This window comes from Psittacula echo, assembly GCF_963264785.1.
Source record: "Psittacula echo genome assembly, chromosome: 7".
Classification (NCBI taxonomy): domain Eukaryota; kingdom Metazoa; phylum Chordata; class Aves; order Psittaciformes; family Psittacidae; genus Psittacula; species Psittacula echo.
The window spans coordinates 25958639-25980755 of record NC_137740.1 but is presented as its reverse complement, the minus strand read 5'-3'; the positions used below and the strand labels follow the sequence as shown (position 1 = coordinate 25980755).

The following is a 22117-nucleotide window of genomic DNA, read 5'->3' as shown; positions in this document are numbered from 1 at the left end:
TGGATTGAACTCTTCCACCCAGCATACAACTGGGAGTTTGATCTTTTTTCTTTCATTCCAACAGCTGAGTAGTGAGGACATGAAAACAAATCACTGCCAAGATTCTAAAAGAAGTACCTCCTACTTCTGCAACTCCTACCATTTGTTACTTTGGGAAAAAAAAAAAAAAAAGTAAAGTAAGAGTTTGCTTTTGAAATCTGTGAAGCTCTGAAGAGCAGACATATATGTTTTATATTTTTACTTTGTATTCACAGTAACTCAAGTGGGGCTTGCTCAAGATCTTGAGGGAAGTCTAACCAACACTAAACTTTATGCATGGGCTCTCAAGCACACATTATGCCAACTGTGACTGACCTCAGGCATATGGAAATGTATTTTTATATACATTTATGTATACATACATATTGATCTAGTTATATAAAGTATTATTTTTAGACCTTTCAGTTCCTATAATTGTACAGAATAAGTTGACAAGGGTTTTGTCCTCATTCTTGTATTTCTAGTTTGTGAGATTACTTTGCATAACTGCCAAGTTGTTGCATTAGCCAAACCACACAGGAGTGTTATGTGAACAGATAAAGCAATCAAGTACTTAAATATGACAGCAAATGCTGTAAACCCTAGCTAAAATTCCTTTAAAATAAAATGCACCCTCCCAGGGAAGAATTACATTGTGCAACTGTCATTTCAGAAAAAAGAAAGCAAGAACACCTTTGGTATGAACTCAAGTATATAGCAGAAGTAGAAGCTATTGAGAACAAGTAGGAGTCTTAAATTCAGAGTAGAACCCGACTTCAGTTTCTAACAGTTTTTCAATTTCAGAAATAAAAATGCAAAGCAACAGAATAACCCAGCTGTCTTAAGTCTGGCAGTAACTTGCTTGTATAGTTAAATTTTTCCCCAAAGTTCAATAGGCAACTCCGGGAGATCCATTTCCCAGCTCTGTCATTCCTCAGAGGTTTGCAATACTGTTGTAACACTGGTTTGGAAGTAGATTGTTGGGGGAGGGGGGGGGGCGCCCTTGAGACTCTTATAGAAAGCCCCCAAAACAACAGCAGCTTTGTTGTTCTGCCAAAATGTGACTTGATTGATATTATTTGAGGGGGAAGGGCAAATACAGAAATAATTTACAACATTCCTCCAGAGATTTTGTTCTAGCAACCTGCCCTGCTGTCAGGTCATTTCTTGGAATGCATACTGAAACCTGGAAAAATCTATGGAGCATGGTCTCTATTCCCATTTGTTTATTCTGGGTCTCAAGAATATTTCTCCAACAGTCAAAGCAACAGGATTTGAAGTTAACCGTTTAATTGCTTAAGTATATGCACTTATTACACTTATTTTTCTCTTCCACCCAAAGAGAAAAATATTTTAATAATGATCTCAAATGCATATCTAAAAATATGATTCACTGCATGTGAAAGTTATACTATGAAAATAAATCATAAACAAAGCATATTTTTAGAGTTGAATCTCAAGCTCCTCAAAGTTAGGAAACGTAAGGATTAAGCATGCCTCCTTTCAACAGTCTTTACAATATCCTTTTGCAGTTGGTTCATGACAGTCCTTATGCACATGATCACAGTCTCTTTTTTTTTCCCAGAAAACCCAATTTTCATATAAAATGGAGAAAAGACAGCTGTAACCTTTTTTTTTTTTTTTCCTTTCCTTGTTTGGCATTCACTGTACAGTACATATTTTCAGAGCAGAAGTGTACTATCCAAGGCAGTATTCAGCTGTCTCTCCCATGAAACCATTCCTTGTTTTCCTATGAAAATGAATACTGACTGTTTTGGATGGTGGGAGAAGAGAAGGCAAGAAACAAGACTATGCAAGAAACCTTTTTTCTAAGGTATAATTTTGAATTTTTGGCTTTGTCATTTTCCTATAATTCTTGTAAAACAGTGGAGGGGCCTTTTATGTTTTTAACAAAATGAAACAAAATTTACAATTTCTTCCTCATGTAGCATCATCCAAACATACGCTTGGTTCATAACACACTAGAGACCTCCAACATTAACCTAAGCTGTGTCAGCATTACTCCCAAGTTGCCATTCTGTGCAAGAACTAGCAGCCAGGAGAAACAGGATGCTTTTCCATTGGGTTTTAGAGACTTGCATTTACAGCAAAGCATTCATGAGTGTGAAGAATACTGGATTCCATTTCAGACCCACATGATCTTACAGACATTAACCTTCTGCAATTTCCTTTCAAGAATGACCTTTTTGTGCCGTTCTTTTCAACATGTTCTGTTACCAGTCTTGTCCAATCCCTGTCTTCAGTCCCCTCCCCATCTCCTCTCATTCACATCAGCACTTTATTCACAGATTTCTTACCTATTCAAAACTCTTCCCCATCCCCCACCCCTTCAGTCTCATCCACCTTTCAAGTCTCTCTGCAAAATCCCTTTTTCCACCAAAGTCAACACAATGCTCTCAATTCTCCTCAGCTCAATGTTCTGTATATGAACATCTATTTCTACTTCAAAAAAAATCAGTAAGAAAGCTGCATTTTTAAGCAACCTAGGGAAAATTTTCCCTTCCTGCAGGAAGGCTAGAATAAGAAAAATAAAGTAAGTGTTTCAATACTAGAAGAAATGGAAAACTACCATTCATCCTCTGTTCTTGTGAACTCCCAGCTTTATCCATACAATTCATCAGACACAGTAATGACTCATTTAAACCGCAAACAATCAGAATTACCTGGAGGCATGGTGTGAACCACCAATGACTAATTAATCACTGTTTTTAAGCTGTACCAAATTCATACTCTGATGATGATCACTGTTCGTGCTAACACCAGTGATGACATCAGTTCAAACCTTTAAGCATCAGAATTATTTACAGGAATTTCCTTACAATACTCTATTATGTCGGGAATAAGTAAGTGTGGTGTCATACAACATCAAGTCAAAATTAGTACTTTCTGGAAAGATACAATTAAATTGCATATGGTTATGAAAATGTAGATTCTGTTCCTAACAGGAGAATTTAACCTCTGCAACCTCACCACAGGCAAGGAAATTTCACTCTAAAAAAACACCTTTCAGGATCAGGACTTAAATGCTTTGCTAAAACAAGTATAACTACCCTTCCAAGACACTGGAACCAAAATGAGAATGGTACAGTTCTGTTGGATGGAAGGACATTAATTTTAGAACTAATTCGATAAGATAAAAAACCCCCAAAAAAAAGTCAAAACTAGAGAGCAGCTTGAAAAAACTAGTAAGCAAAGACCACTCAATTGGAATTTAAGTACAGGAGCATGCTCAAGTTTTTAAAAGTACTTCAAAAGTAAATTTGAACATAAACCTTTCTCTTTTAAGGGCTCAGATTACAAAATACACTTCTTCCCTTACAGAAATCAGATAATTAATCAGATTTTACCAAATATGATGAAAACATATTTGGTCTCTATTAGATACCTATTATGGTTTTTGAGTATAGAATTACCCCTGAAGATGGTGGTACACCTGATACCCCAAATAATGGAAAATCTAAAAGAATTATATAATAAAAACAAAAATTGTGTTTTGGACTTTAAGAATATTCTATGAATCTAATGCACAGAAACCATGGTTAAGTTTGTCAAAATATGACCTTCCTCTCATACTGTTAGAAGAGCTTCAGCGAATAAATGAAGATACTTCTATCTTCATATATACACGCTTTGGTGGAACGAACCCAATACAACTTTCCCGATTGACAATAATAGTGACCAAGTTAATTGTAATATTTGAGATCATAACATCATTGTCAGAAGTGAAAAAAAGGCAATAAGCTGTCTTAGTCTTCTCGATAACACAGGCATTGGGTAAGTATCAGGTATTGTTTCGTTGTGTCCCTTGTAGCATATATTGCTTCATTCATCACTTAAAGCACAAAGGGCAAGCATGAAAGCAATGGTTTGAAACTTTATATGCTAAAAATAGCTTTGTTTGGGGTTTTTCTAGGGTAGAGCAATCAAGAATGTTTTAACAAAACAAGACACTGGTTTGGCAGGATATTCAGTCAGTGACTTTATAGATCTTTCCTAATTTACAATTCGGCATTAGCTGTCTCTAGGCCCAAAACAGTGAATATGTTTTAGCATTTATAAACTTCAGTCTTTACACACCATTTTGACTAATCAGATAAAAAGGAGGGCAGGGTTTGTTTCTGTTGAATCTTGTCTGAAGGATATAGCATGAACAGCTGATGCAGATTACTACATCTTCTGTTCATTTTCATCCACTTGTTGGTGGAGATGCTCCTTGGAAGTAGGATTTCTGATCCAGAACTGAAATCTGCAGCAAAGGTCTTATTTGGGATGAGTGTTTTAGTCAACCCATTTTCACAGTCCCTTAGGCCAGACACAGCTTTATGTAAGATCCATGATCACTAAAATTATTTCAGAGTCTTTTGGTTTTGTTTTTAATGCAAATTGTTCAGCAGTTATTGTGAAAGACTTCTGAAAGTGATTTAGAGGAGTTTTTTACCTAGGCGATCTGTTACACACCACTGAAAAAAGATACAATTACATGGAACAGTGTGTTCTTCCCTCTCCCTCAAAAATCCTTGTGAGAATTAGCACCTACTGCCATCATCACTTGTTGATAACAGTCTCTGGCTCTTGTGCAGACCACGGGCCATCTAGCATGCAGATGAGGAGTCCATTATTTGCTCAAAGGAAATGACAAGATAAGACAGGCAGGAGGGGAAAGTGGCTACTGGAATCCTCTGCTTAAAACCTTACTCAAAGGCAGACTAAACCATTCAAGCAGAAGCTGGTTTTTTTGGAAACAGGAAAGTGCCAAGAAATTCAGAAGCCAGCGATAGGCAGCAACATCACAGTTCATGTCAGCAACACTTAAGAACATGAAGTTGCCTACCACCTACAAGTGGCTTTTTCTGCTCCCTTTCTCCTCTGAACACCAGAAGAAAACAAAAACAGAGCAATCAAATAAAAACTTTATCCTAAAACTTCAATCCTGGCAAGGAGCATTTCCCATTGGCAGTATCCCTTCTGTAAAAAGTGATTTCATGGAGTCTCATAGAGACATATTTTACCCTTTGTACACAAATAAGAGCAAAATGCAGGTCAGGAACTACATAATTCCAATCACTAATTTCTTTTCTTCAGACTAACTTTTGGAGGATAAATCCTTTGGGAAGTTCCTCATTTTGATCATCATTGCCAATACCGTATAATATCCCCAATAAGAACTTCAATATTTCTAGACAACAACAGTAGAAAACTGCAATTTATCTCCAGCATTCGTTCAAATTTATCTCTCATTGTTCAAATTCCAGGAAAGAAAAGAAAAAGAACAAACTGAAGTAACTTTTTAGTAAAAAAATCTCATCTAGTTATTGCCTTATACCAGGAAGTCAAAGGAAAAATATTTACAACACTTATAAACAATTCCAGCTCCCCAGATAACTAACATGTGATTTCATCTCTCTCCAAATTATTTTCTCATGAGCTATTGAAATTTCATTTCTGCCTCTACGATTCATTGGAGTTTTCAAAGAAAATAGTAATTCAAGGCTACGGGTCAGCAATCAAGATTACCAGTAGGTCAGCAGAGCTGTCAAAAGTATTAAAACAATAAGCTCAATTAAAAAGTTACCACAGTCACTTTGTGAACAGTGGAAACATGCTAGCTCACACCTATCTGTTCATGATGTGAGGACCACTTTTGTCCAGGCTCATTAGTAATTCTTTCCTTGCTAACAAAATGCTCGTTAAGCCAATACTGCACTCCCACAGAACTACTCAGAGCACAGAACTGCTCCTTATTCTAAAGGCTGTCCTCCTGGAAGCCTTCTGGCATAGGCAAAGGGGAGTTGATGTGGTTCTGTTCAGATATGGCAGTTTACACTTGCTTAACATAAATAAAATTCACAGAATTACATTGTGATATAATAGATAAAAAAGAAGGAAGAGAAAGGTGAATCAGAGTCCACACACCAACAGTAGTACACATAGAATTTCCCTTTATGCTTCCTAACCCAAGATCAGGTCATTTAAAGATTTAGAGTATAAGCCTCTACCTTATATTCTCTATATATTAAAGAAATCAAGCAAAGTTACCTCATTAACTTGTTTTTTGTCCAAGTGAAAAACTTGACCAGAACTTGTCGAGGCAATTTCTTCATAGACTTTGTAGCCAATATGATCTCTGTCATCACAGTCTCCAGTCAGCACAAATACAACCTACATTGAAAAACAAACAAACAAAAAAACCCAAACCACCAACAAAAATATCATTTGGTATATCGTGCAAACTTCAGGAAAACATTGCAAAAACATTGCAAAGACAACATTAAGGCATGACAAAAGAATTGTATCCCTTGACATGGGTTCATATTACTTTGCAGGAAGGACAGCCATATTGCACTCACTACTGAAGGAAACAGCAATGAAGAAAAACTGACAAGAATTGCTTTAGAAGTAACACTGATCTATCTGTACTTGTACTTCACAGAATACCTATTTCAGAACACCATAAAAACATACATAAAAGGGGTAAGCTGGCCAAGAATACACAGGTAGTACGCTCAGTTACACTACTTAGAATCATAGAATGGTTTGGGTAGGAAGGGACCTTAAAGCTCATCTAGTTCCAACCCCCTGCCACAGGAAGGGACATCTTGCACTGGAGAGGGTTACTCAAAGCCCCATCCAACTTGACTTGGACACTTCCAGGGATGGGGCACCCAGAACTTCTCTGGGCAATCTGAGCCAGTATCTCACCACTCTCACAGTGAAGAACCTCTTCCCAATATCTAATCTAAATCTACCTTCTTTCAGTCTAAAGCAGTTCCCCCTTATCCTATCGCTACTTCCTCTTATAAGATGTCCCTCTCCATATTTCTAGTAGGCCCTCTTTAGGTATCAGGAGGCTGCTAGAAGATCTTTAGACAGCCTTTTTTTCTCCACACTGAACAAACCCGGCTCTCTCAGCCTGCCTTTGTGGCCCTCCTTTTGACTCAATTGAGCATGTCCACATTGATCTTATACTGGGGGGCGCCAAGCTGGAAGCAGTACTCCAGGTGGGGTCTCACGAGAGTGGAGTAGAGGGGAAGAATCACCTTCCATGACCTGCTGATCATGCATGATTTTCCCTTAGTGAAGCCATATTGGTTGTCACCTATCACCCGTTTACTGTCCATGTGCTTTAGCATAGTTTCTCAGAGGACCTTCTCCATGATCCTGCCAGGCACTGAATTAAGACTGACTGGTCTGTAGTACCTTGGGTCTTCCTTTCTTTCCTTTTTAAAAATGGGGTCATGTTTCCCCTTTTCCAGTCAGTGGGGTCTTCACAAGACTGCCATGACTTCTCAAACATGATGGATAATGGCTTGGCAACTTCATCCACCAGTTCTGTCAGGACCCTGCATCTCATCAGATTCCATGGGCTTGCACACCATCAGATTCCTTGGATGATCTCAAAACTCATCTTCTCCTACAGTGGGCAGCTCTCCATTCTCCAAGTCCCTGCCTTTGCCTTCTGCAACTTAGGCAGTATGGCTGGAACTCTTGCCAGTGAAGACCAAGGCAAAAACATTGAGTATCTCAGCCTTCTCCATATCCCAGCCAACCAGGTTTCCCAGTTTCCTTAAGGAGAGGGCCCACATTTTCCCTTCCCTATTTAATTCACATTATTAAAAGGAATATTCCTTCAAGCTTTTTCTTAACCAGATCTGTTAATTCTCGATTAAAAAATATAAGTAAATAAATAAATAAATAAATCCAGTAGCGATAATAAATAGATTAATTAATAAATTAATTAAATAATTATTAATTAATTATTAATAATTAATTTAAATATTTTTAAATATTTATATTTTTATATTTTTTATGATTTTATATTTTTAAATTATTAATAATTATTAATTAAATAATTGTCAGTAATAAATAAATCCAAAACCAGTAGTATTTTGGTCTGTTCTGTAAAAAGGTTTCACCGAGTCTCACATAAGAAAAATTTTACCCTTCAATATTAAGAAAACAGGGCATTAAATATATGAACCAGCTCAAAATGTAAACCACTCCTGTACCTGTGATTGTTTCTGTTGAATGAGTTGAAGTACTTCATGGGTAAGTCTGTAATCTTTGGATCGTGCATCAGTAAATACATAGATGAAAGAACCAGGAAGGGAAATTTCTAGAGCGATCTTTATAGCCCCAATGCTCATCTCTGGACAGTCTCCACCACCCTGTTCAAAATTAGAAGAAAAACAAAGCTTTTTTTTTTAAGAAAAAAAAAAAAAAAAAAGAAAAAGGACATACCAAATAAGTTACTACATAAATACTTTCTCAGCTTCTAATAACCTATTCACCTTTTTTATCCTAAGCATTGTATAGTTTCTGCAGACTGCTGTCAAGACTCACACTCACAAGCAGCAACTGCAACAGTTCCTTAGAGGAAATAAAAGTCAAAGGAAGCTTTGTGGTCAGCCCTGAAAATGCTTGGTGTTGTAATCAGTCCTATCTTTGGGAGTACCGTGTTTTGGTTAGTTGCAGCTCTTGTGACAGCTCCATTTCCTATAATCACACGCTCCCTTCCTGGCTGACAATTTAATTGCTCTTGTAGTATGCAGCAGTCACAGGAGGTCATGGTCATAGAAGCAGATGGGAAATGATCACAACCAAGCAGTTCTCAACCAACCAAGCTCCAAGAGGACCTTTAGATACCAGAACAGTAAGAACTTGACCTAGATTTCATACTGTGGGGAGCCAGTGCAGGAAGATTAGCAGAGAGGGCACAGGTGAGTTGCTCCCTATGACCTGTGTTGCTAAGTAGACAGCTACATAGCTGGAGATTTTTCAGACCATGTGTTCAATCAAAATGCTTCCAAGAATGCCTTTATTCAACTTTATGTAAAAGGATCTCTTCCTAAATTAAGAATTAGAGGAAAACATTGTTAAATGAAACTTACATAACTTACGCTGTAACTTACAGAAAAATTAACTTGGCATATTGAAGACAGAACTTTCTAAAGAGCTGAATAGAAACTGTAAAACCTGCCCCAGCAAACAGCAAGAGATTTCTGCACTTTCAAGTTTAAATATGAAAGTTATTTCTTTTATTTCTAATATACAAATCCTGGGAAGGAAGAAAAAAGATAATGCAATTGTTGCATCTGATTTTAATTCTTGAGATGCCATCAAAAATTGTTTTGAAATATACATTCACACAGATACATAAACCAAATACCTGGCCTTCCACAGTCTCCAGCCCTTAAGAACTTCATCTGTCCCCAATGAAATGTTCATGTCAGTAATGACTTTTAATTCATCAGTATCTTTAATCCCATTTCAAAGCAAGAATAACAATAAACTTCTCATCTATGTTAAAGGATAGGTACATCACCATTGTTCTTTCTGTAAGTTGATTCTTTCTAAATGTAGTCTTATTTGTATGGGAAAAGCAAGTGGTCGACTTCAGACAGCCTGAAATTCAAGAGATAGCTCTCCAAAAACATTTTTGACACATCAGAACTTTACCTTGGCAGTGTTTGAACAATCCTATGGGACAGATCAGTATATCCAAGTTATTTCTTTCCTGCTTTTGCAAAGGGAACATCATATTTAGCAAAAGACTCTTCCACAGAAAGCTTTAATTTGTAAGCAAAATCAAGATAATAGCTAATTTTTACAGATATCTACTTGGAACAAGAAAATCTATATTCCTACTTTAAGTCTACTACATTATTGTCTCATGTAATATTCTATATGACATAATCTATTTTCTACAAATAGCACTGCTGAGCTAAATGTTATTCAGAAAACAAGCATGAACTTTCTTTATTTTCATAAAGTAGAGGAAGGGTATTCTGAAAATGCAGTTAAGTAGAGCTATGGAACAGAAATGTATTAGCTTTATTAAAAAAAGAATAAAAATTTCTTTTAGATGTTTCCTGTCCTTCTCTCTAAATTGCAGTTAAATATGGTTACAATTACCTTGTGAAGTTTTCTGGCAAGACAGAGGTGAGTAAAGCTCAGCAAGTCTCATTCTCCATTCAGTTTGGACAGGCACGCAAAAATTTAGGTTGTTAGCTGAGCTCATCTGTACTATTCACATCTCTTATGTCTAAATTTAAATATCCATATAAGTGTCCACTTAAATGGCATTGCATCCAGTTACAAAAAGATAAGCTTAGTATCCAATTCAGAAAGTGTTATCAACAACTCTTACAGAATACTACTTTCATTGTCATTTTTATACCAAGATATACTCAAATAAGGCCTTTCCATAACTGTTGATGCAAGAGTATTGGCATCTGTATTATAGGATCATGTAACACCCAAACTATGTGAATATATTTTAAAAGATTTTTATGGAGACAAGATTTAAGTATATTGCTTATGCAAATAGGTGTCCATTGTAAAAACTGTATTTAATAAAAGGAAAAAAAAAAAAAAAGGCCACTAACAAGCCACTGCTACCCAAGTACGAGTTATTGTCATGCTGTCCATAAGAATGATTCAAGGTTAGTTACAGATGAAACCTAGGCAATATAGGATCAACTTATGAGGTGTCAAAGGAATACTTTCTTCGCTACTTTGAATGCAGAAGAAGCAGAGCCTAGATTCTTCAGTGAGATGCATACAGACTAATTTTTACCTCATGTCAAATGCCAGCCAAAAGCCTACTTCTAATGTCATGTACAGACCCTGCCAGTTGTTCTGCAACCAGATGGACTTTGTTGGAAAACAAGAGCTGGACTTATCATGACATCCATGGAGGACAAGTTTTGCCATGTTCTTTGAAAGCATATTTTGATCTAATATGTTTTATTTCAAGAACTCTTACATATGTGTTCATTAATATTTACTCTACGCACTTTTTCAAAGTGAATTTACCTTAAAATTTCCTTTACCTCCACAATATTAATCCCTGTATCTTTTAACTGGCTTTCTAGGAAAAATACTAACAACAAGCATGTACAAAGTGTTCACATTTTCTGGGAGAACTTCTGGAAGATGACCCATCGGTCCTGCTCTAACTATTTTTTAGATTTATATTTTGGCCCTTCACCAATATAATGAACAAATGCAAGACAGTGAATATCTTAATTTAGCTGAACGAGCACATGTTGAAAGTAATTACAAAATATGCCATCAATCAGGATTAGAGAAAAAAAAACCTTAAATTCATTAACTTCTAAACAACTTGCTTGTAAATGAAAGCTCCATCTAAATCATATACCTTTTACAAATAGCTGCAATTATTTTGCAGTATGGCTATTTAGAAAAACAAAAAATGAAGACTGGAAGGATTTTTAAAATTTAAATTTCTCTGTGAAAGAGAAAAGCACAACAGCTGGCATTTTCTGCCTCCTTGAAAATTGACTATTGTTTTCTCTGAATTTCAATCTTTATACCAAATTTTGAGCCATGTGTTCTTCACAAACTAGCACTATTAGCTCTCAAGCAATCTTTTACTACAGGGTTTACACCATGTGCCAGTTTCAAAGGGAGAGCCTGCCTAGCTCTGACTCTAGCAAGGTTCTCCACAGGTCAGGAGCACTTTGCTTGATGAAAAGACAATAGGATCATGTTTCCTTTCATTAAGCGTAATGCCACTGCAATGCATCCCCTTCTTTCCATCACGTGGTCCAGGTGTCATTTGTGGTTCATTCTCACATAGAGAAAATCCAACAAGTGAGACAGGCCGGTGTGCTAGTACAAAAACTGCCACTTGTCTCCTGAGCACAGCTATGGAAAAAATTCACAGGGTTTGAATAAGACAAGAATTTCCAAGTCAACTCGATACCTTTGAATCAGTAAGTGCTAAGTAATGCATGGCAGTCAAGGCAGTACTAAAGTAATACTTGCTGAGTCTTACAGTCATTTTGTACATAAATTAGTTAATTACAGCTAATGAAGGGTTTTCATGGGAAACGAGTTCCAGAACACAGTAAAACAGTTCATAAGTGTTTGAACAAGTGGCAGGACTAACTAAAATGCAAAATAAATATTAGCATTATCTAACTATTCTTTCTTGAGTTATTGAACTGAGTCCCCATACAATGATGTAAACTAAGACAAAGATATTGATCATAACGATAAATTAAGGCGATCAGAGAACAGGAAAATGACAGTTTGTGCAGGTAAAATGACGGATATAAATGGTCTATGTCCTGAAAAAACATAGCAAGAACATCAATATAAAATAAAAGACTAGAGGAAGGAAACAGGGCCTTTGCTAGAAACATGTGGAGAGCAAAGAGGTTACTCACCTGAACATAAAGTTCCCTAAGTTCAAATTGAAATTTCTTGGGATCTGTGGTTATTGTCACTGGGCCAATTTCTAGGATGGGGAAAAAAAAAAAAAAAGGAAAGAAAAATTATGTGAAAAACACAAAGTCAACTTCAAGTAAAGAGCTGTTTCAGATTCATAAAAATCTGGTAGTCAAAAAAGCATTTAACAGAAAGAAGTAATTGAGAATGATAGACCCAGCACTAGAGTCTGTAATTCCAAATCTAGTAACCATAACGTCATTCCAGTATTACCAGTTTCTAGATGTCTTAAACATCTACAGGCACATAAAGCAATAAAGCATTGTGTTGTGTTTCTTTTGCATTTGATTTTGACCAATCATTTAACTGCTCTTAGTAAGCAGAAGGGAACAAAAATCCCCAAACCAAAAAATCATATATTTTTCCAGAAAACATACGCTTTAACTGGAAAAGCCTGGTGCGAGCCCAGTGCCCAACCTCAGCATATCTAGCAGCACTTTCCAGAAAGCTGAAGCAAAATCAACTTTATTTGTGGTGTTTGCCATGTGTTTGCATATTGAGAAACACCAGGACATTAAACTGAAATTGACTGGGCTGTGGACCAGGGTGTGTAACGGCAGCACATATTTGAGCATTTCCCAGTCACACTAGTTGTACCACAAGCCCTCCCTCTGCCCCTTCAACAATTGCCTTCCTAATTGGTATCAAACGCAATTCTAACCAGCTGTTTTCCTATGGCTGTGATTTCCTGACAGTTAACGTTAATCTGTCTTGGCACTCACACACTTCATTCTTTCCCTGTCCTGGGCAGGCATTCCTGCCCTGTCCTTGTGCCAGTAATGGCATTCATCTCACTCAGCAAGCTGGATTAGGGTACTAAGCCAAAAATAAATAAATAAATAGATACAAAAAGAAAAAAGTGAATAGATTTTTGCCGGCTTAGTGCCTCCAAACCACTCAGAGATCAGCTGAGTACCAACACATAAAATGGGGTACAATTATGCTGTCATAAAACTGCAGTGATACCAATTTAATACAGCTGCAGCTTACATGGAATTGCTGCCTTAGGCGACCATACAATGCTTTCCAAGCTCTCTAAAAGTAATATGTAATTATATTCCATATAATCTAGACATTTTTCTTTTTTGAACAGTCCACATTTTTATTTCACTAGTATTTGAGTAACAGCCAGCCCTGAAGTCTACTATAATCTCACATGCATTTGCTTGGGGGCCACTATTTTTGAGTGCCTTTTGCTAAGTGTATGTTCTAATTTATTTGAGAGTCACCCAAGATATCACACAAAATCTTTCTTAGAATATTAAACTGTTTTAAGAATATTAAACTGTTGAAGGTTTTAAGGAAGGGTGAAGGTTTTAAGGAAGGGTGAAGGTTTTAAGGAAGGGTGAAGGTTTTAAGGAAAGCAGGCCAGGGTAGGGTATGGTTTCAAGTAATTTATCTGTGAATGTTATTTACTGAAGTGTTACACTGTCATTGAAAGAACTATTATAAGGGATTTGCCATTCCTCCACATACTTCATCATGCCATGCCCCTGCTCCTACCACTTCATCCGATACTATCCTCCTTTAAGTATTCTTTGAAATAAATGCCTGTAATAAAGCTATCTCCAAATTGTTTTGCTTCAAATCTATCCCTTCCCAACCACTGTTCTAAAGCATTAACAGAATGGGGTTTATACATACAGTGAAGCCACTAGCTCCATTATTCCCTGTCAGTTGAGGGATTACATTTTTCAATTCTAGAGCAGTAAATCCCTTGGAAAGGCTTTCTTCCACTATAAAATAAAGGTCTGAAAAGCAACATCACTTCAGGGAGGCTCAAACAGCACATCCAGTTTAGATTGGATGAGAATTTTGCCTTGTTTCTCCGCAGGTAGCACACATGGATGCCAAACCCAAGCCCTTGCCAGCAGGATCACACCAAAGCTCTGGCCGCCCTCTGGTGTAAACTCACATAAGAGCCATTTATTTTAAATGGCACCTAGATTAAAGATTAGAGAGGGAATATGGCCTACTCAGCCTCAAATAGGGAGTTCTCTGTTGTCAGGACAGAACTGAGAACTTCACAAGGGTCATAAAGAGGGCAGATCTCTCCAGCGAGTTCTGCAGAAGGTCAGAGTTCATCAACTTCCGCTGAGGTTGAGCAAAGCCCCAGAAGGAGTGAACAGTCATTCACAGCTTCGGCAATAACAATCTGTAAGGAACAAACAGCAGCAACATGAATAACAATAACACTCCCTGTGTAGGACAGCAACCATGTCACTCTACAATGAGCTCTTATTTGAGGGACATAAGGAATACTTCCAGTTGTAAGCAATGATGCTAGTACTTCATGTAAACTTACCACAGGTACAGTCAGTTTGTCAGCACTAAGCTAATTGGCTACTGATACAGGTGTCTGCAATGGCAATAACCATCCAACTCTGGGCTAACATCACTTCCCTGTCTACATAATCTGATCTTCTCTCAGCTGTATGAAGGTTATTCAGTACTTTTCCCATGTAGCTCACAAGGCCACTGTTCAAAGTCCAAATGATGACCTACCTGATTCACACCATCTGAATGCTCACCAACTTGTACCAAAAATGCGAGCATCTACTACCTTTTACATGTTGCTGGGCCTCCAGCTTATATGATCCCCTTGCCAAAAAAGCAGTAATAGCATTCACCAAGTTCGTTTCCTTATATACTCTTTCTGCTGCCTTAAAGTGCACCCCAAGCAAGACCATTTCATCAATTCAGGTAAACACAGGCCTTCAAAGCATTCAAAAATAGATTAAAGTGATAAGAGGAACTATTTCTAAAAAGGACTTCAAGAAAGAATGGCAAGATCTCACAAATGACCACAGAAAGCTATTATAGAAGGTTAAACTACTGATACAGTAAGAACCTAAAAAACTGAAGTATAAATCAAGCTTCAGTCATCAATATGGTCTTGGTTCTGAAGAAGAGAGACAGATCTGAGATTCAGTGTAGTTGAAACACTAATGTCTGTGTAATGCTAAACTACAGCACTGTTAAAGAATTATGAAGACCATGATGGAGAATTGTTCTTAGCACTTTCATGATGCTAACCAGGAAGCATAAGATCAGGCAGAATTTCACAGAATGGTTTGGGTTCAAGGGGACCTTAAAGATCATCTAGTTCCAGCCCCCCTGCCACTTGCAGGGACACCATCCACTAGCTCAAGTTTCTCAAAGCCCTGTCCAACCTGAAAAGTTCTGAAGGAACTCTAAAGGGTTTAACAGTTTTACAGTACCACACTGTAAAAGTTCACCTTGTGTAAAAGTTCACCTTGTGTAGGAGCTTTCATCTAAACAATGCTGAAAAGCTTTGTGATATTAAACTACACTAAGACATCAAAAGAGCATCCAGCCAAGTTAACAGAAAATAGTAGAAATTGCAAAAAGAAGACTGATGTGCTGGTGGTACTCAAAATAGCTTATGGTGTCTAAGAAAAGCAGGAATAGCATAACTTTGTTCTTTTGTGCATCTTTAATGGCACACACATAGCCAGTAAACTCATAGGTCTAATTGAATATTTATCCACATCCAAATTTGACCAGCATCAATAACTGCATGTAGAAATCAAGTGCGCAATCACACAACCAACATTCCTCAAATGAGCATGTTACAAATGTATCTATGAATGTATCAAGTGTGTCGCTACAAATGTATCAAGTGTGTCGCTACAAATGTATCTCTACAAATGTATCCTTAAAAATGTATCACTACAAATGTATCACATGTATTGCTACAAATGTATCACATGTATTGCTACAAATGTATCACATGTATCGCTACAAATGTATCATTCTAAAGACAGAATATTTACTCAGAAACTAGATCCTGCAAACATGCCCAGGAATGCAGAAGTTCTTTAGGCAAAAAGGCTGGCACATGAAATACTCTAATAGAATATGTCTGTTCTGATGGTGAAATATTAATCCCTTCTCAGGCACCGATATAGGAATATTCAGGACTAGTTCTTTATGGAGGTCTCTCAATTGCTCACTAGTCCAAAGCTGTCCCTAGTCCTCTAGACTGAAAAAGCTAAAAAAACTTAGTGCTGACACAGTAAGACAGCTTGTCTTTGTTAGGCAGCAACTAAACTCTCTTGTCTCAAAAATATAACATAAATGTCTGTTCTTTCAGGACGATTTGCATACACACAAAACTGATAACATAAGAAAGGGAACATAGTTTAAAAGAATGGCTGCACTTTACTGAACAAAGCCCTGACTTCCTAAACTGAAATCACAGCATTCAACATAACCACTATGGTATTTGAGCATATGTACTTTGCACATAAGTAATTAAACAATTATGACAACAAAGCTGAGTACCAGTCCATTTGATAGAGATTAAGAACCTTGATAATTGTTTTCTGGGGAAAATCTGTTAAAAAAGATCTCCTTTGTAAATAAGGAGAAAACTCCCTAGTAACGTGAGAAACTCTCCATTCTGAAAGGCCGTGACATTTCTCCATGACTTTCTGCCACATGTCACATGGCTACATGTTTATATACAGGCTGAACAGCAAGCACATTTATAAAACCACAAATTACCCAATTACATACAACCACACATAATTAATACTTACAGTAATAACAAATTTGGCACTCCCTTAATCCTGACCATGTAAGATGTCTGCACCAACTATCTGTCCTGGAGAGCTGGATGGTTTAGGAGGTCTAACAAAGGAATACAAAAGCCATTTGCCCACCTCTCATCCACTCAGAACACTGAATTGTTTGATTCAGGTAACCCAGTGGAGGCACCCTAGCATACATTTCTAACATACATCAGGACTTGCCTTTTGAGATGGATGTCTGAGAGTGAGGAAAAAAAATCAAAAAAAAAAATTTAAAAATCACACCCCGGGCATGATTACCTACATTCATTTCAGGACTAGAGCCAGTTTAAGCAGTTCCCATCTTCCCTTTCCATCTGAGTATTGCTTCCCAGCTACAGCAGTTTTGATAGTTTTTGAGATCAGAAGGCTAACATGGGTTTCATATATACATACACACCCCTGCCTGTCCATATTTTATTTATATCAGATCTGCCTTCCAGTCTTGTTTCCTCAAGTATTCTCAAGTACTTCTATCACCATGAAGTGAAGATATGATAAAGGATTTAGAACGATCAGCTGGGACAGCTGAAACGCTTAAGACAAGACTGCTGCCAAAAAAGTTTGTGAGCAACTATTCCATAAGAGCTGTTTATTAGCAGTGCTGAGCATTGAGCTTGATTTGATTTAATGCTCAATTCTCAAGCTTCCTTCGCTGTATCCAACACATTGTAAACCTTTACTTATAAGTCTCCAACACATTGTAAACCTTTACTTATAAGTCTTCTGAAGACTTTTAGGAGTATCTACCTGTGAAGAATTAAGAAAATAAGTATAATGACACTGTTACTCTTAAACAGCCTCCAGCCAGCTTTCTGTCCTAAGGGCACATAAACAGAAACCTTTAATTTTCTAATAGCAAGTTGAGTCCTACACACCAGGAATTCACCCCACTACAGATCACTCATGAGCAGCCATCAAAAATGTTTCACAGTGCTCTCTCATCCTTTTTAACACCAGAGTATCACTCACAGGTGCAACTAAATGAAAAATACTTTAAATTCCCATGTGAATTTACAGCAAACATTTTTATTCCTCAGACAGCTGTCATACGCATACATTCAGAATATATTTTACTGTTGTTTTAAACATTAAAGCAACTAAAATGCTTTTTCATTTCTAAGTGATAGCACATTTCCATAGTAGATTACCAAAACCAAGCACTGATTCTGAAAATATAAGCTAGACAGGTATTACTAACCACCCTCTAAGAAAATCAAACAAAACATAACGTCTTCTGCTCTGAAGTAAAGAACACCCTCAACTTACACTAAACATAATGAGAGCTGAGAGGATAAACTCCTTGCTAATTTTTTCTAGAAGAACAAGCAGCATTGGAGATGCTGCCTACAATCATAAGTCAACCAAGGCTAACACACACGCCACTAGAAAGACCCTCCCAGTGGAAGAGTGCTTAGCACTAGAACATGTAATAAGCTATTTAAAGTTTTTTCCTAAATTGTATTCCCTCACAACCCTGTTGCTTTTAGTTTTCAAACTCTAACCTGGGAATAATTAATTTTTTTAAGAGCCCAAGGACTGCAGTGAGCAACTTTCATCAAATTCTTAATCAGATAGAAAAAAAAGCCAAACAGCCCCAGCAAGCTCATGTTTCCTTAGTGTAACCACTTTTTTGTTCCCCTTTAAATAATTTTTTCAGCTTCATGACTTAAACAATTCACTTTAATATGCAGAAATCAGCTTAAGAGATCAATGCACTGGAAGGAGTCTGACTGTCTACAGTTTTTCTGTAGTTTGCTTTTCAAATAAAAACCAGAAAGATAGTCCACACCACAAACTGCAAAGCGCTGCTAAGCTGCCTAACCTAGCATTAAGAGAGCACTACTGAAGTTCCATTCTCATGGATGCAATGTTCAGCATGCTTCTGCAAATTCTTCACCCATCACCTCAGAGCAGTGATCAAAGCCCGAATGAAACTCAGAGACCAAAGATTTGACAGAAGTTTTATTAAAAACGTGCTTCCGTAAATACCGCGTTTGTACCGTTGTTTCCCATTGTTATAAGATTCATGAGCCTGTGTCTTTAAAGAAAAAAATAATAATAAGGGGTGATAACAAGGGTTAAAAAAAAAAAAAGGCACTATATATGTTTACATTTCTTGGAAAAGCAAAGCTAGCTTGGAGACCTACAGCAGATAAAATCCATTACCATCTTTTGTCTACAATGAGTGCTAAGTTTAGCTTATGGATCTGAAGTGCAGTTGTCTAAAAATTATAACAAAATGCTGTAACAAAATACAAAAATCAGATGCAGATTTGCCCAGCACAGTAACCACCAGCGCACTGCTAATTCCAGCTTCTAAAAGGCTACAGTAATAAACCAGCAGAATGTGCAGAGTAACCCCTTCTACCCAGCAACCATTAAAAAAATTTGTTCCCTACAAATTCTATCTTGAATGGGTGATGCACAAAACAGCCTTAGAGCTTTGCAAAACCCTTGCACAAATAGTACTACATCACACACTCCATGGAACCACCATCTTCCTAGGAATAATAATAAGAAGAAAGCTTGAATTAAATAGATCTATGGGTTGATTATTGTTCCAAGGAAACAATCAACTTGAACACCCCCTCTCTGCTTCCACTTGCAGGCCAGAAGATTTTGCCTATAGCTGGTATACAAATAAGAGGCAAAGACAACAGAAAACTCTACTCTAAAATTTAACCACACGGAGTCATGCCAGTGGCTACGTAAGGTCCCAAGTGTAAACAGATTACAAACAGCAAATTTTATTCCACACACACACACACTTCTGGTGGCAAGGAAGCATACAGATTCTGTAATCCTGGCATCTGCAGGAGACCTACCTTCCTCCTCCCTTCCCCTGGTTATGTGAACAACCCCGGAGGCCCGTTCTCATCAGGGGGCCAGCAGCCCTCATTTCTGAAATGACTTCATCTGCCTCCAGCTAGCTTTTAGTGGATGACTGCCCAAATCACAAAACACACAGCCACAGCTGGCATCTCAGCTAAGAGTCCTTAAGAGGCCAAAGGACTGGAAAGGCCATGGAGATTATGAGTGTCATACAACTAGGTGGTCCCTTACATTCAAGCCTTGAGCTGTCCCAGTGAGCTAAGTGCATACAGAACTGTTGCTCATACTCTCATGCATCTCTTCTATTATGCTTGCCTGTCCAGTACTGCAAATAGTACAGAAGTTAATGTTGCTTCTTTTCAAAGATGACAAAGCACCAGGAGACACAAGGGAAGGGGGAACAACAGACAACATCTGCTGACACTATACAGCATGCAAGCTTGACTAATGTGCTTCCCTCAGTCTACAGTAAAGAATAAACAGCTGATAAGGACTGCAACCACAGCTTCCTTACTGTACAGCATAGGAGCAGCAACCAGTTACTGAAGCTGGCCTGAGCTTTCAGCTCCCGCTGAACATCTGAAAAGGTCATCAGATTACTTTCTGGTTTTGTTTATTTCCCCTTGTTAACAACAATCTGAACTGAGCACAATTCAGTTCATAATGCTCTTTAAATTCTTTCTCCAGACTGAATTCCAGTTCAGTCCAGGTCTATTTCTGTCTCATCTCTTGATCTGTGTATTTTGGCAATACTCCTTCAACACTTGTAACAGCACTGGATAAAGAGCTTGCACTAAAGAAAAGGGCAGGAATGAATGTAACTACAAATTTTACAGTGCTGTTTTGTGATTAATAGCCTTAACAAGCTGGATTCAAGTGAAATACTATTTAAAACTCAAATTTTAATTAAAAATTATGGTTGGCATTGCATTACAAAATTAACTTATTTACTGCAACATCTAGCAAAGATTCATTTTGAGCTGCTGCCCACACCGCTGGATGCTGGGCTGCCGGCTGGGAATATCCGAGCTCCACCATCGGGAGCCTCTTGGCACTGCAGGCTACCGCAAGCTTGCCCATAACGCTCCGTCTCTTTCTTCACTATAATCTGGTTCCCACCATGTCCCCAGATGTATGTCACCCTAGGAGGGGTCCACAGGCTGATCGGCAAAAAGTCACAGCTTCTTTTATTTTTCAGAACAGATAAATCCAATTATGAAATCTAATTAAAAACTTCTGCTGCTTTGAAGATTATATTCACAGATTGCTTCCTTCAAAGAGACTTGGAAGATCCTTGGAGAAGGCTACCTTACTATAGCCAAGTCAGCTTTTTGATCATGAGACATAATCAAAACTGAAAAAGAAACTGGCTCTTTCCTGCTGAAACTGCAGCCACATTGCTTTCATGAAGGGTATAGAATTACTAACACACTCAGCACCCACATCTACATAAAAACACACCACTTCAGCAAATAAAGTTACCAACAACAACTTGAGCATCCCAAGAGAAGGACAACCCAGTACTGTCATGATGAGAAATACTCCACAGTCACATTTCCTACAAAATAGCAATAACCCAAGTCAGGAGCAGTACTTAATGTGTAATTACTACCTAATTGTTAATAAACTGGGAGTCAGTGCTTTCATGAAGCCATTCTTCTACTAAACTTTATGGAGGTCACAGCACTAATCTGTTGGTGCTTAAAACCATCAAGAGACCATGAAAACAAGGACTTTCCAGTGAAAGTTACCATACTGATACAATGTTGTTCTTTAACAGGCTTATGCTGTGGTAATGCCTTCATGTAGCACCAGACAAAAAAAAAAAAAAAAAAAAAAAAAAAAAAAAAAAAAAAGAGAGAGAGAGAGAGAGAAGATATATATAAATCAGAGAAGCAGGGGTGGAATATGGTGTATCAAACTTATATGGGTCTGGGGGTTTCTTTGACAAGAAGGAGTTACAGGACATGGGACAAAACAGAACAGCACAACTGTTAGATACAAAGCTCTTACACAGCACAGTAAGTTTCATGGTTTGGGTTTTTTCTTCTCCCCTTCATAGAGGATAAGAGAAACAAAAGAAAAAAGGCTGATCTAAAATCCCTCCAGATGCCAGGCACAATCCTTTAAAAGATACTTAAATAAATTCTGCTCTGCAAATTATCAAACCACATAATTAGTCAATTAGCCCTAAACAAAGAGAAGAGGTGATACTAACCACAGACCTACCTACACTTGCGTGATTAAAACACAACTAAAGTTTTCTCCAGTTTTCATACCAAGCCACATGTCTCACATAAAGGTACAGAGGAAAAAGAAAACAATCTTTAAGAAGATTCTAGGAGAATAAAAGCAAACATCTACAAGATGACGTCTTGTGTATGTGCATGCGT

At 37.5% G+C, this 22117-nt stretch overlaps 1 protein-coding gene across 1 annotated transcript in view; it reads right to left on the bottom strand.

The window, feature by feature from the left end:
* HMCN1 (hemicentin 1) overlaps positions 1–22117 on the bottom strand; it is a gene marked incomplete at both ends in the record, with an annotated part of 192319 nt that overhangs the window by 148063 nt on the left and 22139 nt on the right. Inside the window, 3 exons of the mRNA XM_080622289.1 lie at positions 6076–6198; positions 8046–8204; positions 12234–12304. Coding sequence (XP_080478415.1) covers positions 6076–6198; positions 8046–8204; positions 12234–12304 — 353 coding nt within the window. The remainder of the gene's footprint in view (positions 1–6075; positions 6199–8045; positions 8205–12233; positions 12305–22117) is intronic.